The following is a 17633-nucleotide window of genomic DNA, read 5'->3' on the forward strand; positions in this document are numbered from 1 at the left end:
GGGGGGGCGGGGGGGGGGGAAGAGAATGGTTTTTGTCACTTGTCCAAAACTGACAGGTAGAAGGAGAAAGAGGAGAAGGTAGGCGTCAGATGTGCTGGCTGGACGCTTTGTGGGCCCGGCATGCGTCGCCTCGCTCAGGGTGTGGGGGCCCAGCACTCCTGGAACCGTCACTGGGCTCCGGGGCCTGGCTTCTGTGGTGGGGACGTGGACGGGCTTTCCGGTGGGGCTTCGGTTGTGCTGCAGGGAGGCCTGGAGACAGAGGCCCACCGTGCCGGCTGATGTTGGCGGCCACAGCTCCGCTCCAGCTTCCTCTCTGGTCACGTGGTGAGAGGGCCCGTTCCGCAGACCAGAAAAATAGCAAATCCTTAACTCATTCCATCTCCAAAGTTGAAAAAAGATCAGACAGTTACTAAAATCAACAATTTCTCAACTGTGTCTGGTGGCCATGGGCCCGGTGGCCGCGGCACGGCAGGGAGTGTTGGGGGGGGAGGGCCCCCGGCCGAGCGAGGGGCTCGCTCAGGACAGGCACAGTCAGCTCAGCTGAGCGAGGCTCAGAGTAAGGCAGTGCTCCTCACAGAAGAACACATCGGAAAAAGCTGCTTCTCTTCTGCTGGTCTGGGGTGATTTTGACTCCCTGGCTGCTCCCTTGGGGACTGTTGCCTTCCTGAAATTGCAAAGGGTTTTGCAAGGTCATGGCTGGGGATCAGCACTATGTCTCTTAACCAACCGGCCCACCGACCAATGAACCAACCACCCACCCATCTGCCAGGATCCGGATGGTCCATCCACCCACCCGTCCCCTCCCATTTGTCAAACCTCTGCCACCTTCCAACCATCCATTCATCCAACTGCCCCTTCCAACTCGCTTTTTACAAACCCCAGATCTGCTACGTTCCCCCCCTTTCCAACCACTCATTCTGTCAGTCTTTCAGTCGCCTGCCCATCCCCCGTTCCATTCATCTCCTCGACAACTTTCCCACCATTTGTTGACCCATCTCATTCTCCTTTCCCTACTTCCATCCCTCTATCCATCTATCCATCTGTGCTCAGCCCCTCCCGGCAAGGCAGCCCAGGGGCAGTGGAAAGACTGCCTCCTGGGATTGAGGGGAGGCTGGGCTCAAGGTCGCAACGCCACTCACACAGGACTCCCCGTAACCGTGTGCCAAGGCTCGGACCCACCTCTCCCCTTGTCCACCTTCTGCCCCGCAGCTGGTGGCATAAGCCCTAATCTCTGATCTCGTCTGCTCAGTCCATACTGACAACCATCCACCTCCCCCAGGTTTCTCAGGAGTGGCCTAAATCCGTCACTTGAAGCCTCTGCGAGCTGGCCCCTGCCTACCCTGGGAACTGAGACCCTGCTTTCTGCCATTCTACTGTTTGCGTGCTTTGGTCTCCTTTTGACTAGTTTCTTCTCGCCTTTGTGCTCTTAGGTAAAACCTGAAGTTTTATTCAGGCAAGTACCAAACACTTATGTGGTGCTAGGCACTTTTGTGGGCGCTGGGCAGGCAGGGGTGAACAGGACAAAGGTCCCGCTGGGGGCAGACAAATCGCACAGGTAATCAAATGAGCGGCGCTTTCCCCTGCAGCGAGTAATGAGACAAAACAGGTGAAGGGTGGACAAGCGTTTCGATGGCGATGTCTGAGCGGAGACCTCTCGGAAGCGCGGCCAGGGATGGTCCAGGGGCTGTGGTCAGCGGAATAACCGCCCCCAAGATGTCCACGCCCTCGTCCCTGGAACCTGCACAGACGTGGTGGCAGAGACTTTGCAGACGCGATTGAGGAGGGGTGGGGACAGCGGCCTGGATCACCCAGGTGGGCCCCATCTAACCCTGTGACTCCTTAAAAGCAGAGAAACTTTCCAGCCGTGGTCGAGGACGAGCGAGACGAAGGAAGCAGGAAGCAGGGTCAGGGAGGTGCTGGGTGGCTGGCTCGCAAGACGGAGGAAGGGCTCACAAGGCAAGGAATGTAGTGGCTTCTAGAAGCTGGACAAGGCAAGGCGGCGGGTCTTCCCTGTGGGGAGGGCACCCCTGCTGACACCTTGGTCTCAGTCCAGTGAGACCCGTTTCAGACTTGTGACCTCCAGAACCATCATGCTCGTGTGTCGTTGACGCTACTAAGCTTGTTCCGGGAATGCATTCCAGCAGCCTTAGGACACGGATGTGCGAGGGGGGCGCCCACTGGGCCACTCCTGCCAAGTCGGACCGCCACTTTCCCCAGTGGAGGGGAAAGTCTAAAGGAACGTGGGGCATTTGAGGAACAAAAAAAAGGCCTGGAGTGGACAGCAGGGAAGCGGCAGGGTGACAAGGTGGAGAGGGTGGCAGTGGCCTGGACGGGTTGTGGGGACGCAGTGCGTGCTCAGCGGTGAGGAGCACTGGGTTGAGCGGAGCGGGAGAGCACCAGCGGTCCGGGAGGAGGGTGCTGGCGGGGCCCGGCTTCCCCTGATGCTCTAGGAGGGGAGGCGGGGTGGGCAGAACTGGCCGTCTGAGTACCACAGATACGAACTTGCAACTAGCACATAGACAGTTCTGGACATGTGATGCACGGCACAGCGATTACAGTCAAAGCTGCTTAAGAGACCAGATCTGAATTGTTCTCAACGCAAAAGAGAAACGGTAAGTATGCGAGTATGTGCGATAATAGAGGTATCAGCTCCCAACGTGTTAAAACCAATGTCCTGTAAGCCTCAAATTTACACAACGTTCAACGTCAGTGGCATTTCGATTAAAAAGACAGATAGGAAGCCGTGGAGGCTGCAACTCTGCATGTGAACAAAGGTGACAGGGAATGAGAAGGCGTTTAAGTGTGATTTACAGTTCAGCTCAGAAAAAGAGAGGTCGCAAGGAGTGTGGCTGCACATCCGTGTTTCACAGTCTGGGCCTTGGAAGGACACGGCACATTCTAGGGGCAGTGGACAGGCCGATGCCGAAAACACAGGCTACGGAAAAAGTGAGTGTGATGCTTAGTGTCACCGCCAGGGGGCGAGTGTCAGAAGGATCCTCTAGAATCAAACTCTGGCTGAAGAGAAACAAAATTACAGGAACACTGCATGCCGTCGTCGGGCCGTACGTCTGCTTGTGTGGACATGGTCCTGTACGTCTGCTTGTGTGGACATGGTCCTGTTTTGGCTAAAGGGCTGCCACTAAATGGATCCCATCCCTTATGACTGAATTCGCAGCATCTTAGAATTCCGGAGGCATGTTTTCAGTCAGACGTGACCTACCCGAGTGGCATTTTGTGTCATGTGCGCACTCGCGGGTGACCAGGCGTAACGCAAGCCAACGGATAGCTCACTTCACGCCCTTGAATCAGACAGTGAGGGGTGTCACCTGGCCAGGAAACGGGGGCCACTGGAATGGAGGGCTCCGGGCCAAGACTCCCAGCAGTGTTTAGGGGCTGAACACGCCCAATGTAAACTCGCGTGTGTAGATGTGACCAAAGAAAGTGGTAGTTGTAGAGAGTGGGGACCATGAAACAAAAAGGCCAGAAAACAGACAAAAGGGCGGATATGGAGGGATCCAGGTGGGACCTCTCAGAGGCCCCAGGGCCCTGGCACCCACCGAAGGCCAGAGAACTGTCACAGCCAGCAGAACTTGGGGTGGACTCATCAAGACAGAAAGCTGGTGGCTGTCAGCCCTGCGGGGGGGGGGGGGGGGGTGGGCAGGGGGTGTCTTGTCACGGACTGGGGGGGTGGCGGACTGTGGCTCTGGGCCTGCCTGGGGCTTTTCTGCAGGAGGCTCTCTCTCCTCACACGTGCCATCTCCCAGGTAGGACGGCAAGGGCCGCGTGTCCCCTGCTGGCCCATGAACTTAGTAGGGGGCACCTGTCACGGAGCAGCTCCGGGCCCCAGAGCAGCGTGTCCCGTTGTGGATGCCCAAACCACTCCTGCTAACTCCTGCCCCTTTCCCAGAGATGCTCGACTGGGTCTAGCTGGGCCCCGAAGAGCAGGATCTGCCCGGGGAGGCATCACAGCACTGAGGCCAAGGGTGGCCGGCTCCAACAGGGACCCATGCAAGGATTCAGAAAGCACATACACTCACCAGTTTTTTGTCCATTTTTGCTTTGATGTCTCTGGCGAGAGTGAAAAATGCCTGTGGAATAAGGATGCTGTCAGGGCCGCGGGAGGGGGAAGCGGGTAGGGACCTGCTGGTGCTGGGCCACTCCCGTGTAGGAGCAGCGTCAGGGTGGCTTCCCGGGTGGGGTCTCACCTGTCCAGCCCCATCTCCTGCCACCACTGGGCCACTCCTGCCAAGCTGGACCGCCACCTCCCCTGAGACAATGACCTGGGACATGGGGTCACCCTTGACTGGACACAGAGGAAACTGAGGTTCAGAGGGGTCGAGTGACTTGTCTGAAGGCACCCAGTGCCTAAATGACAGAGCCAGAAGGATCCAGGAGGAGGGCCCAGTTTTCCACCCCCGACCCCTGTGCTCTGCCCACTTTTGCCCCCACCTCTGACGGTCAGGTCAGGGGCCGGGCAGAGAGAAAAACAAGCCATTCTTAGCCAAACACACTTCGCGTGGGGTCCCTGCCAGCAGGGAGGCCTGGGAGGGCCAGTGCCAGGTAAAGGTTTGCCTCCCCATGCTTGACGAGGCTCGAGCTGGCCCCTCTTGGTAGGGAGGCAGAGTCTCAACGAACGCCCACATGACGTGGAATATTCTGTTGTGAAGGCTGGTTTCGGTGCTAGGGAAGACCAAAGTGGTGGGCCTAAGGGTCTGGGGGACAGTGAAGGTCTCCCTGTGAGGGGCCACTTGGGCTGGGCCCTGAGGGGAAAGGGGGTGCAAGGAGGGTGTGGCACGGGTGGCCTGGGATGGAAAGTTGTGGGCAAGGCCCAAGCTGTGGGTGGCACACACTGCCTGGGGCTGGTGAGGGAGGGCCTTCTGTGCCAGGCGTATTGGGCTGAGGTTGGGAGCAACATGGAAGGTGCATTTTGGAAAGACCACTGGGGCAGTGGGGTGGAGGTTGGCAGATCAGCTCCACGGAGAAGAGCGGGTGGCCCGGGCCAAAGCTCAGTCATCTGGGCTTGCTGACCGGGGCCTGTCTGTGAGGGTGGCAGGGCCGAGGGCACACACGTGGAGCTGGGCCTGGGCACCCGTCAGCTGGGACTCTCTGAGGCCGTTTCTCCATTGGTAAAACGGCGCCTGCTCCCCAGGGCTGCCCAAGAACCACTGAGGTAACAGCCTAGGTGCCCAGCCAGGGCCTGCACCTGCTGACGTCAGAACATGGCAAGTCCCTCAAGGGGCCTGGCACACTGCCTAGAAAGTGCCGCGCGGCCAGCCGGATGAGGGACCGACCTTAGGCAGCCCAGGGCCTGAGGTCGGTCCCCCTGGTAGAGCCTCCCTAGAGGGTGCAGCCTGTCCCTCAGCCCGGAGGGCCCAGGACTCACGTTCTCCACGTTGATGTTGGCCTTCGCACTGGTCTCCATGAACTTGATTCCATAGTCCAGGGCGAGCTGTGTGGAAGGGAGATACACACGTGCATGTTAGCCACTAGGTACCCCTGAACCCCACAAACCCTGAGCCAGGGGCAATGCAGGGGCAGGAGTTGGGGGGGATCTCAGGCCATGGATCTGACTTCCTGGGCTGCTCCCTCAAGTCCCCAGTGGAGAGCAGGTGGTGAACATCCCTGGCAGGAGGGTGGAGGGGGCGTGGCTCAAACCACGGCTCTCTCCTCTGCTTCCTGTGGGTCCCACAGGTTCCAACCGGATGCCTTAAGGAAGCACACAGAGCACATCCCAGAAGCCGCTGCGTGTGCAGTCTTTAGACAGAAGCCCAGCAGAGGGAGTGCCTTCCACTCTCCCTTTGTCCTGAGTCCCAGACCCCCTCAGTCTTGTACAAGCCAGGCTGGCCGGTTATTGTATGCTTGTAGAGACTGTGAGAGAGTCTCCCCCAAAGCCCACTCGGCGAGTGAGCAATCGGAGACCCTCTGGGGCAGAACAGGCCTCCATGCAGAGAACCCTAAAACCCTGAGGTCCCTGTGCCACGAGGTGCCAGGCCCACGCCAGTGGCCATGCCCACCTTCTCTCCCCGTTCCTTGGACACTTGTCTCTTGTCGTTCACGTCACACTTGTTCCCGAGTATCATCTTTTCGACATCTGCAGAAGCATGCTGAAGGGGAGGGCAGACAGGTAGTGAGAGGTCAGAGGCCAACACACAGTCTGTCCCCCAAAATCCGCGTGGTGGGCCAAGACTGCTGACACACCCTTGTACAGGGGACGAGCTGAAGATCAGAGAGGCTGAGTGGCCTGTCCCACGTCACACAGCCAATACAAGAGCAGAGTCCAGGTTCTGGCTACTACTCTGACCGAGGACATGCTCTCTGGCTGCTGAGGACAGCTTCCCTATGGGCTGTGTCACCCAGGCCCCGAGGTCATCCCCGGGCTCCTGGCAGGGTCTGGCCTACGGAGGCAAGCGAGGCTGGGATATTTACCCCCGCTCGCCTCCCTCCCTCCCTGCCTCTTCCGCTGGAGGCCCCAGCTGCTCTCCCAGGACCTTTCGCCCCACTCCAGCTTGCTCCGTTTGGACTCTGGAAGTGGGCAGCGCCTGGGGTGGCAATGGCCCCCCACTGCAGCCAGCCCCGGGGTGTTCCCATCCCCTGGCGCCCCCCACAGCTGCCTCATGCTTGTAAAGGGCTCCTCCTCCAACCCTTTCTTGGGCTCCAGTGGAAGGTTCCACGCTTCCCGAAGGACGAGGGTATGGAAAGGGACCTCGTCGTGTAGCTCAGATCAGGTCTCGTGAAACACTGCTCTGCTCCCTAACTTCCTGTTAACTGCAAGACCCTCTCGCCCACTGGCCACAAACACTGAGTTTCCACAAGGACCAATGGGAGTGGTTCCTTGTCCTCAGCCCGGGCATGGCCTCCGGCCAGCAGACCATCAGGTCTCACAGTGGGCCTGTCAGGATGGCGACCTGGTGCCACTGCTCACAGATGTCAGCCGTGCCGTGACCTTTGGCCGTGGCTTTATGGATGGGTGAAGTCCTCTCGCTGTACCTCAGACCCGAAGCCCCACCTGGTGAGTCACCGAGAGGCACAAGTGCTGTCGTCCAAGAAGGCTTTGGGGTGAGCCTGTCTGGGGAGCCAGAAGGCGGGGACGCCAGCTTTGGGACAGGTAGGCGGGGCTAACTGCCTTCTTTTCCCTCCTGGGTTCAAGGTCTGCTTTCCCAGCCAGCTGCAGTCGAAGAGCTGCTGGCTTGAACTCGTATGGCTCAAACTAGCTCACACCCTGCTCTGCTGAAACCCAGAGTACAATCTGAAACGCCTGTCTGCCAAATGCAAGGGTCATGCCTATCCTGGAACCTCCCGTTTCTAGAAAGCACCAAATGCTCACAGTGATCAAGAGCTCAGGTATCTCTTCTCTCATGGCTGAGACATTGCCCAAACCTGACAGCCCCGGTGGGGAAATTAATGGGCTCTCAGGGCCACCCTATGATGACGCAAGGCCCATGTGTGGTCTGCAGGGTCAGCCACCTGGGTTCCGGTCCCCATTCCGGGTACATCCCTGGCCATGGAGCTCTTGGCAAGTGACTTCTAGGGGTCTCTGTGCCTCAGTGAGCTCATCTCTTATCCGAGGAGCTCTGGGGTGGGGACCGAGGTGGGGACACGCATGAAGTTCCTCTGCACGTGAGCGGCGCAAGCCTTACCTCCTCAATATTCCGAATCCAGTTCCGGATGTTGTCAAAGGATTTCTCGTTGGTGATGTCATAGACCAGCATGATGCCCTGGGCGGGAAGGGAGACAAATGTGTGCTCTGGACAAGCTGCGAGCTGAGGGGGAGGCCCCAGCAAGGTGGGGTGGCTGAGACCCCAGCAAGACACCCCTCCTGCCAACTCCCTCCACTCCACCCCTGGGGCCCTTCCTTCTGCTGGACTCTAGGACCGGCTCCTCCCTGGTCGCCCAGGCTCTAGTCCTGCCCACCCCGCCACCAAGGTGACCCTTCACCCTGCAGACCAGACCCCACCACACTTGTGCTTGCAGACGAGCCTCGCGGGCTCCCCAGCACCAGCAGGGCACATGTGCCCATGGCCTGGCAGCTCTGGGCGTCCCACCTGCCTCCCAGCCCCATGTTCCACAGCCCCAGGGCCCACAGTGCTCCCCTTCACTCAGCCCGCCCTGCCTGAGTCTCCTCCGAGCACCTACTGCGCACCGCGTTCTATGGTAGGGTCTCGTTGAAGCCTCACAGCCCTCACAGGTGGGTCCAGCTGTCCCCACTCTGCAGACGAGGACCCAGAGGTGTGGGACGGCCAGGCCCGCCTCCCTTCCCATGAGAGAGTAAAGGGCGTAACTGGGGTCTGAACCCTGGATGGCCTGATCCTGACACTCCTGTGTGTTCCAATGACTCCACCCACGGGGCCAGCTTGGAGCGTGGGGCTGGGCGGCACTGAGGCCCCTGAGGGTCCGTTACCCACGTGTGAGCAGGTGGGAGACAGCGCAGGAGTCCCTAAAGAGCTGCAGAGTGAACCCACCTCCACCTGGGCCCGTGACCTTGCCGTCACTGCGAAGGACATGTGTCCCTGTTTGATACAGAGCAAACTGAGGCCCACAAAAGCGCCCTTAAAGATTCAAGCCCAGGAAAGACTGACCCTGAACAAGTTGGTCACACCAGCTCCCATTAGGAACCTCCCTGGGCCCTCATCAGCACCAAGTAACGCCGAGGGCCACCTTCCAGGTACAGGGCCCCAGCTGTCCTGGGCCAGCCTGGCTTACTCCATGTGCTCAGGCCACCCCCTCCCGACGGCCCGGCCCTGCATCCGAGACCGCTGGTGCCGGCCAAGACGTCCCTGAGGCTGCCCGAGTCTGCAGAGTGAGAACATGGGCTGCGGACACTGGGTGGAGAGCGGCGAGGACGTGTGATAAGACCTCAGGGACGGGACAGGAGAGCCCCTGCAATTCCGAAGCCCCGCCATGAACCCAAGGAGACATGCAGGGGCCTCGCAGCCTGCCACAACCGAGGCCCCGGCCAGGACCCCTCCGGAAGGCCATCTGGGGGCCCCCTTTGGGGAGACTGAACGGAGACCACCTGCAGGACAACCAGGAGCTTGTAGAGGCCGTGCTGTTGGCCACTCCCCAGCCAAGGCCAGCTGGAGTACGAGATCCCGGTGCGCAGACTCCCTAGGTCAAGCACCGCGGAGGCCTCTGGCCGTCGGGGCAAGAAACGCCACGAGGTCATGAGAACTTTCCTCCCTTTTATCCAGGGACTGGCCCCTCGGGTGGCCCAGGGCTCTGGCCACCACCAGCAAGTTGACACCCCATGCTCCAGATTCCAAGGTCCCAGATATTCACCAACCGAGGGGTGGGGGGGGGCGGGTGGAGCTATCAGGAGAGAGAAGTGCCGAGAAAACACGGGATCACCCTATTCCAGGTCCTCCGTGGAAACTCTCCTCGGGGCCCCAAGTGACCATGTTCCCAGCCCCCACTGGGCACGGCTGCCCCTATCAGCTTGTAAGCTCCCAACGGGACAACGGACACCCAATGTCCCCAAATTTGGGACCCAAGAGTCTAGTACCATGCAGGGAGAGGGCGATGGCTGCGATGGGGGCAATGTTCTCTGAGCTATCCAGTAAGGTCACCCCTGGCCACACGTGGCTCTGCGGTGCCTAAAGAGTGCGACCAAGGGGCTGGATTTCTTACTTGCGTCACTTTATACTCAAAGAGCCACATGTGGTCGCTGGCTTTATATATGGGTTCTATAAGGCTATATATATATCCAATCTAGGACTGCAAGCCACCAACACCCTGGCTCAGGCCAGCGTCATCAAGGGCTGGCTGAGGATGTGGGCACTGGAGACAGCCAATTGGCACTGGCCCAGTCATTTCCCCTCTGCGTGAACTGAAGCAGGACATGGAACCGTGCTAGGCCTTAGGTCCCCTGTCAGTGAAACGTGGACAACCGTGGCACCCATGCTCCGCTGTTAATGGCCAAGACCTGGGCCCAGCAGCTGGCACACGAAAGGCCTCAGAGAATGGGGGCGGTGGGGGTGCTATTTCAGCCCAGATGGGGAGGGGGCCTGCCTGAGGCCACACAGCAGAAGCTCCCCCAGGACCCCGGTTCCCCGAGGCCCCTGCCCCACCAGAGCACAGCCAGGTGGGAAGAAAATTAGTAAATAAATTTTAATGAGGAGTGCTAAGGTTGCAATGCACACGACTGAGTTTCTGTTATGTTTCAAAAGCTGTGTGGGATACTCTCAATGCCTCCATTCATTTCTGCCGTCCACCAGTATTTCCTGAATACCCACCACATACCCAGCGTGGTCCCAGGCATGGGGCATACGGCAGTGACCGAGACGTGGCACTGCCCTCACAGAGCTTGTGGTCTTGCAGAGGAAACAGGCATGTATGTGATCACATGATGGGGTGTGCACCGGGCGCCGGAAACGGGGAGATGGCCATCCGCCCTCGCGGCTGCCCGGAACGGAGTCCTGTTCTCTGTTCCACTTTCCAAGTAAGGAGATGCAGCTCAGAGGGTGACCCAGGGTGCTGAGCCAGGGGCCAGGGCTCTGCCTCCCGCTCCCAGACCCTGAGTGCTCCACTGTGTGCACACCTCACATGTGCTCGACCCACTCGGAGGGCAGGAACCCGGCCTATTCCGGGTCCTCCTCTGCATCTAGTTCAGGCCTGGCCTAGAGAAGGTGCTCCGTAAAAGCACCTGAGGGATGGGGAACGAGTCTTCCTGTGATAGCACCCTGCCTCTGGCCCGGGGGGCCATACAACGGCCAACTGCCCGGAGCAAGCCAACTCCTGGATGATGTTCAAGTTTTCAGTAGCAAATTCCACAGAGACTGACGCAGGCCATGTGAGCGATCCTAAGTGTTGGGGCATGCTATCTCCAATTTCACTGACCTCACCTAGAAGAACCGGCTTCCTCTGTCTTCCCTCATTCCCAAAGAATTAACCGTCCTTAAACCCTGCATTGTCCCTGAAGCAGAAGAGGATGTATGTCGGGGTGGGGGCAGGGCACATAGCCTTTTCCTAAAACTAACCCGGGACCGAGGACCCCGGAGGAGCCCGAGCACGGACTCCCCAGAAGCATCTGGGTTCGGGCATTCACGAGAGTGATGTTCACGTGGACTTTAAAAAAAGAAACGAAAACCAGTCCATACCATTGCGCCCCTGTAGTAGGCCGTTGTGATCGTCCGAAACCGTTCCTGACCAGCTGTGTCCCTAGAGGAGAAGAAGGGAGAGTGGTGACAGCAAACACGTATCGTCATCACCGTGGGAACAATGGGTACTCAGCCGGGATGGACGCGGGTCGTTTCCTAATTCACTGTCCGACTGTGGGACAGCACCTTTGTCCTCTACTCTTATAGAGGAGGAAACGGTGACTCAGGGGTGTCAAAGACCTGCCCCATAGGGCGTAAAGTCATTCCCTCCAATGACCCCTCTGCTGCACCTCTGTTTCCTGGGGATTCTTCCCAGAGTTTCCGGCTCACAGAAGAGCCGAGATCGGATGTCAGCTGTGAAAATCCAGGGCCATGCTGGCATGGAAGGGGCCGGTCACATGGCTGGACGGGTGTACCTTCATGCTTGCTTGCTGTCTTGGCAGAAGCCAGGGAGCAAGTCTTCCCTTGCTGGTGCAGGGCGACACCTGGGTGAGACACATCGTGCCCAGCCCAGCTCCTGGCACAGGGGGCATTCAGTGCTCGGTGTAAAGATGGCCTAACTGATTGGTGGCGGGGCCAGGGCAAGCCCCATGTCTTTTGTCTCTGGATTCGGGGTTCCTTTCGTGACCCTGCGAGGGTTCTGCATGGCTGGGCTGCACGGAGGCTCCTCAATCTGGGGCTCGGCTGGCTTTCTGACACCAACAGCAGGTGACGTTAGTGGTTAGGAACAGTCATTTCTATCCTCCGCCACGGCCCTAGTCTAGAGAAGCGTTGAGAGAGTCACTGACCCCATCGAGACTGCTGAGAGCAGAAGTAGGAAGAGAGGAGAAGAGGAAAGTGAAACTTCTGCCAGCTGCCGCCGTGTCACCTTGGACTCTAGGCGCCGAGGCTGCTGGGGAGCCACGTGGTAAAGATGGAGATGCTTCTAGGGCTTGTAACTTATGAGGCAGCCAGAGACCAGAGACCAGAGACGGGCAGATTACCAGCTGATGAGGCGTCAGGCCTCATCCAGATTTCCATTCTGGAGTCAGACCAGAGGTGAACACCACGGGAGCCGAGGGGGCGCCCTGGGCAGGCAGAGTGATGCTCATGCTCTGAGACTCGGGGGAGGGAGACAGGATGCGGGGAAGGTGGCTTCGTGGCCCCCCTCACGGTACTCCCTCCCACCACAGGTGCTCGCTAGGGCAGGGAGACTTCGCCACCCTCTCACATGTGACTTCTCTTTCATTTCGCTCAAGGCTCATACGTCCCCGTGGGTGATGTGGCTGCAGGGCGGGGACTCCCCTTCCATCTGACCATCTGAGCTCAGCCTTCCTGGCACTTCCGAGGGGCTACAGACCCCAGTCAGCGACAGGGACTCACAACCTCTCCGATTTCATGTATCACAAGAAGTCAGCCCCAGGTAAGCGGAATAGAAAACAGGTCTTGCCGCTGGGCCTGGCCTCAGCTTATTTTTAGTTCTGGGATTTCAGGTCTGTGGGCTAAAGAAGTAAGGCTTGGGCTTCCCCGGGGGTGGGGGAGAAAAGAGGAAATGATGTCTGGCCTTCTTCAGCGAGCTGATAGGGTCAAAAGGAAACACTGGGCTGGGGCATGGCGTTGTCCCAAAGCCTTCACCACCACCCAGGCACAGAGGGTACGCTCCAAGTCCAATGGAAGCAGGCCACTCGGAAGCCCAGGCCCAGCGGTGCCCACATCGAAATGCTGAGCTAACCCGGACTGGCAGCTATGTCCCCAGAAGGTGCTGACAGACTCCAGGCCCCAGTAACCAGCAGAGCCCAGTCTCTGGGGTTTCGGAAGAAAGCCTCACGCGTATGGCTAGGCACAAAGAGGTGGAGGCCATGGTCACAGGGAGGGGGAAAGAGAGAGGCACCAAGGCTTCTGGCTCAAAGCACTCCCTGGGTGAAGGGGCGGAGGACGCCAATGCCTCTTACCATATCTGTAGCTTAATTCTCTTGCCATCGAGCTCTATGGTCCTAATTTTAAAGTCAATTCCTGAAAGAAAAGGAAAGAAAAGGCACATCACGGTCAGCCCACTGCCCAAGCTGCATCTGAGGCAGCCGCTGCCAACCTGTTACGGAGCACCTGCCTGGTACTGGGGCACCTGGGATCTCGGAAGCTCCCACAACAAGTCTGGAGGCTCCTGGAGAGAACTTTCTCCTCTCCTGGAAGGGGAAGCTGAGGCTCAGAGCGCAGACTGAGCTGCCAGGAGTGAAGCCCCAGGTGGCACAGGCTGGCGGGCAAACCCAGGTCCTTCAGGCGACAAAGCCTTGTTCTGTCCCCTCTGCCCACCAGGCAGCCTCTCGGAGTCGGCCTCCACGGAATCTTTCGAGGGCCAGAGCCCCACGCCTCCCGCCACCTAGCACCAGGCCCTCCCAAACACACAGGGCATGGAGCCCCAGGATGCCCCCCAATACTGCTCTCACGGACCTCCAGCCTTCGCACACGCCGTTCCTTCTCTGCGGGTGGTCCCTATGCCGCCCACCTGTCGCCCTAACAAACTTTCTCCTTTCATTTTTTCAAGTTTATTTGCTTGCGAGAGAGAGAGAGAGAGAGAAAGAGAGAGAGAGAGAGCGTGCATGCACGCGTGCATGGGGGAGGGGCAGAGAGAGAGGGAAAGAATCCCAAGCAGGCTCCACACTGTCGTCACAGAGACCAACGTGGGGCTCGATCCCACGAACCATGAGTTCGTGACCTGAGCCAAAAGCAAGAGTCGGACGCTCAACCTCTGAGCCTCCACCAGACCTGCTGGAAGGTCGCCTTCCAAGAAGCCTTCCTGACCCTGCCCTCCTCTCCCACTCGTCGGCTGTAGTCCCCTTTCCCCAAGACCAGGGTGACCTCTCAGCCTCCTACCCCCTCAGTCCCCTCCCCAGCTTTCCTGACCACATTCAACCATGTCACGAAGCTAACCTCTGTTCCAAACCTGCCAGCGTGTCCACCAACGGATGGGCAGATAAACAAAACGTGGCCCACCCGTACCACCACCCGGCCGTGAAAAGGAATGAAGGCCTGACACACGCCGCGACAACCAAAAACACCTTCCAGATGCTTCCGCCACCCCCTCGGCCCCAGGATGAAGTGAGAACAGTTGAGCGTGTGCGCCAAGGTCCTGCCTCGCCTGGCCACCGCGCGGCAAACAGCTCCCACGACTGTTTCCTAAATATCCCGCGCGCAGTCTGGACTCAGGGCTCTCGTGCTCGCTCTTCCCTCTCTTGGAACGTCGCTTCCTTCCATGACTTCCTGGCTCCCCCGGCCCTTCACTCAGGCCTCTGTTCAAGTCACCTCCCCAGGTGAGCCTTCCTGACCATCCTCACTCTCTCTCCCCTCGCTTCTTTTCCTTCTTCGGGTGCACACCCTTGACAGTGCATATTTGTGCATTTGCTCCACGGATCTTGGGGTGAAAGTTGCCCATGGAAAACAGCCCAAGCCTGCCTTTACCTCCGCGAGTTTGTTCTACATCTTTGCCCTCGAAGCCTGGAGGCGGGAGCCTGGCCTGAGCCCTCAGAACTGATGACAGGATGTTAATTCCATCGCTGCCCACCTCAGGAGCTGTCCAGGGGACCACAGGGAATATCAGTCTGCACCTGAAATGTGCCCACTGGGACAGAAGCCCCAGGAGAGCAGGGACTCAGACGTCTTACTCATGGCTGTGTCTCCGGTAACTCAGCATGGCAGAGGCCAGCTATGTATCTGCTAGAAACTGATCACCCAGTCCCACACACACACCTTGACTACAGGCCTTGTTACATTGGTTTCCCTGTGATTCATCCCAGTCATTTCTTCAGCCCCTGCAGCCGTGCTGGCACACAGCAGGCGTTGGGGAAAGATGGCAGGGCGAAAGAAATAAAAGCCACAGGGTGCCGTGTGGTTTACGGAGCATGTTCACATCTGCCATGTGTCTCCCTGAAGGTATGAGTGAATGGGGCCCCGAGGAAGCCGTGGGAGCTGAGCCAGGCTGCGAAGAACCAATTCTGAACTTGGGCGCCGGGCCAAGATCACACCGCCAATGATCGATGCAGCTTTTGAGAACGGGCTCTGGCAAAACGAAAGCTGGGCAGGAAATGAACAGCCACTTAATCCCTGATCCATAAAGACAACCCAGAGGTGTACTCAGTGCCAGTAGAGAATCACCTTTACACATTCAGTTGCATTTCAGGACTAAGCGGCCCAGTGTTGTTCCTTCCTAAAACATCCCCTACCTCCTGTCCTAGGTCCACAGGGACACGTGAAATCAAGATGCCCTGTTTAATCGGCAAAGCCCCACGGCATCACTCTGTCCTAACCTCTTCCTGGGTTTCATTGACACACCAGATTTAATTTTACAAGGCTAAGAATGATGAGGCCATCACTTCAAGGTCAGGATGGATTAAATTTGCTCAGAAGACAGAGGCTTACTGGAAAACTACAAATGTAATCAGGATACTGAGGTGGGAGGGAAGGACTCTGGGTTTAAGTGCCACCTGTACCTCCCTAGACGACCTTGCCCAAGCCAAGTCTTTGTCTGGAAGTGGAGGCCGGCCTCCTCGGAGCCCTCAAGAGCTAGACTGGGTTTCCTGGACAAGAATGAGAAACCAACAGAAAGATCCAATCTCCAAACTGATCTCACTAGTGCTTGTGCTGAACAGGAAGTTTCCGACGCTGGGACACTGAGGTCTGGGTGAGAGCAAGCCACAGCCTGCCAGAACGTAACATCACTTCCTGATTCATGGAGATGCAAATGCGATCCCAAAATTGGACCCTGGAGTGGTGGAGGGGGAGGAATCAGAAACATCTGGGTCCAGGGATGAGATGCTGAAATTGCAGAAGCCAGAAATTCTGCTTCCTCCAGGCCGCCTCTGGCCACGATAACAACCTCTTATTCGTTGTACATTTACAATCCTCAACCATCCAGGGCACTGGTCAAGGCAGAGAGCATCACTCCTAAACTGAAGAAACAGGGCTCAGAGTCTAAGTGCTTGTTCAGGGTCGCCCAGCGGCTGGAAAGCTGGAATGACCATTTTCAGTCCAATTCTCTCAACTGTCAAGTGCAGCTCCTGGAGAGGGGCAGGAATGGAATGAGCAGCTCATGGTGGGGTTCAGGGAGATAAGGTTATTGGGCTCGAGTTACACAGGGGGTAAAGCAAAGCCTGGTTCCTAGGCTTTCCCCATTCAGAATCAACTCCTGGGCTTGCTGACTATTCTGGAACAAGGCTGCATAGCTCACAGGCCACTCCATTTGATTGGTGTTACTTCCAGGTCAAACGTTTTCACACGGGCAATGGCTGTTTTTGTGACATGGGGACAAGTCAGCTCCACTTTTGTGGATATCAGAACTGAGAAGCAACAAGCCAATTCTGTTCAACCACAACATGGGCTGGCTTTGTGGGAAAGGCTGTTCTGCAAAGTGACAACTGGTGTCCCGGGCCTCAAGATAGGGAAGTCAGCACTGTCTGTGGCAGCGGCTGATTTTGGTTTCTCACTCAGGTTTTTATCTGGCATCTCCTTGGGGATGACAGGTCCCAGGGCAGGCAGCTGTCAGTCATCATTGCTATCACCTTCTAGTGGGATGGAAGGTCGGGCAGAGAAAGGCTCCAGACTCTTTCTTGCCATTCCTTCTAGAAGAAATTCACCCATGGGGGAAACAGGGTCAGGGAGAGGGGCTTAACCCCTGAATATTACAGAGGAAAGAGCAGAAGAGGGCTTGCCCTGGGGATGAGTGCTCCCATCCGATGGTCCAGTCTTGATTTTGGGCGTTAGACCCACACGGATTCAAATTCCATCCTTGCCACCTGCAGACTGTGTGACCTTGGGTGAGTCGCATGCCCCCCCGAGCCTCAAATTCCTCGGTGAGGCTCATAACAGCACCTAACACAAAGGACTGGAGGGTGTAATAATGCACATAAAGGGGCTAGCGCACAGTACATGCTTAATAAGGTCAGATGTCAAAGGCCTCTTCCTACGGCCAACTCCCCAAGCCTGTTTCACTTCTGTAAGACGGCGACCCCAAAAGAACAGCTTCGAGGGCTGCTGTGTGGACGGCACGAGATGACCGGCGCCAAAACCCCAGCCCAAGACCTGTACTTCCTGACGAGCAAGCTGAGAGTTGGGGCCTCAGTCTCCCCATCTGTAAAATGGGCCTTTGGTTCCTATCCCCTTCCCCATAGCCCGGGAACCCCCGAAAAGAGGTGGAAGCGGTTGCTCTTTTCCCCTCCGGTCCCCTCGACCCTCTCTAATCCCTGGATCCGTCCGGCCCAGCCGCTCCCTCAGCCCCAGCCCTTCAGGGGCGCGCCCGGCCCGGGCCTCCGGCGTCCCCGGCCGCTCCCCGGCCCCGCTACCTATGGTGGAGATGAAAGTTGAGTTGAACGCGTCCTCGGAGAAGCGGAACAGGACACAGGTCTTCCCCACCCCCGAGTCCCCGATCAGCAGCAGCTTGAACAGGTAATCGTAGGTCTTCGCCATATTACACTCTCTCCCCGACGGGAAGTGCGGCCAGCGCCTCGCCACTGGCCGCTGGTTCCGTCCATCAGCGCCGAGCCCGCCCCCTATTGGCTCCCGGCCCGCGGC

The 17633-nt window shown here is 58.1% G+C and overlaps 1 protein-coding gene across 1 annotated transcript; it reads right to left on the bottom strand.

Annotated features, from left to right (window-relative positions):
- Positions 1 to 14: 14 nt before the first annotated feature.
- Positions 15 to 17592, bottom strand: RAB8A (RAB8A, member RAS oncogene family). The gene is made up of 8 exons (XM_015084104.3): positions 17405 to 17592; positions 13025 to 13085; positions 11094 to 11154; positions 7638 to 7715; positions 6015 to 6104; positions 5384 to 5449; positions 4038 to 4088; positions 15 to 664 (listed from the first exon to the last, which is right to left on the bottom strand). Exons 1-8 carry the CDS (start codon positions 17526 to 17528, stop codon positions 572 to 574), a joined length of 624 nt encoding a protein of 207 aa, XP_014939590.1. The 5' UTR covers positions 17529 to 17592; the 3' UTR covers positions 15 to 571.
- Between the last annotated feature and the right edge of the window lie 41 nt (positions 17593 to 17633).

Source organism: Acinonyx jubatus, chromosome A2, assembly GCF_027475565.1.
Source record: "Acinonyx jubatus isolate Ajub_Pintada_27869175 chromosome A2, VMU_Ajub_asm_v1.0, whole genome shotgun sequence".
Taxonomy (NCBI): Eukaryota; Metazoa; Chordata; class Mammalia; order Carnivora; family Felidae; genus Acinonyx; species Acinonyx jubatus.

What these genes read in the sequence shown, in the direction of transcription:
- RAB8A (XM_015084104.3), bottom strand. Translation starts at nt 17,528, where the DNA reads ATGGCGAAGACCTACGATTACCTGTTCAAGCTGCTGCTGATCGGGGAC. An exon ending in AACTTTCATCTCCACCATAG is followed by an intron (nt 13,086 to 17,404) that starts GTAGCGGGGCCG and finishes CTTTTCTTTCAG; the next exon opens with GAATTGACTTTAAAATTAGG. An exon ending in CAAAAATGGACAAAAAACTG is followed by an intron (nt 665 to 4,037) that starts GTGAGTGTATGT and finishes TTGCAATTTCAG; the next exon opens with GAAGGCAACAGTCCCCAAGG.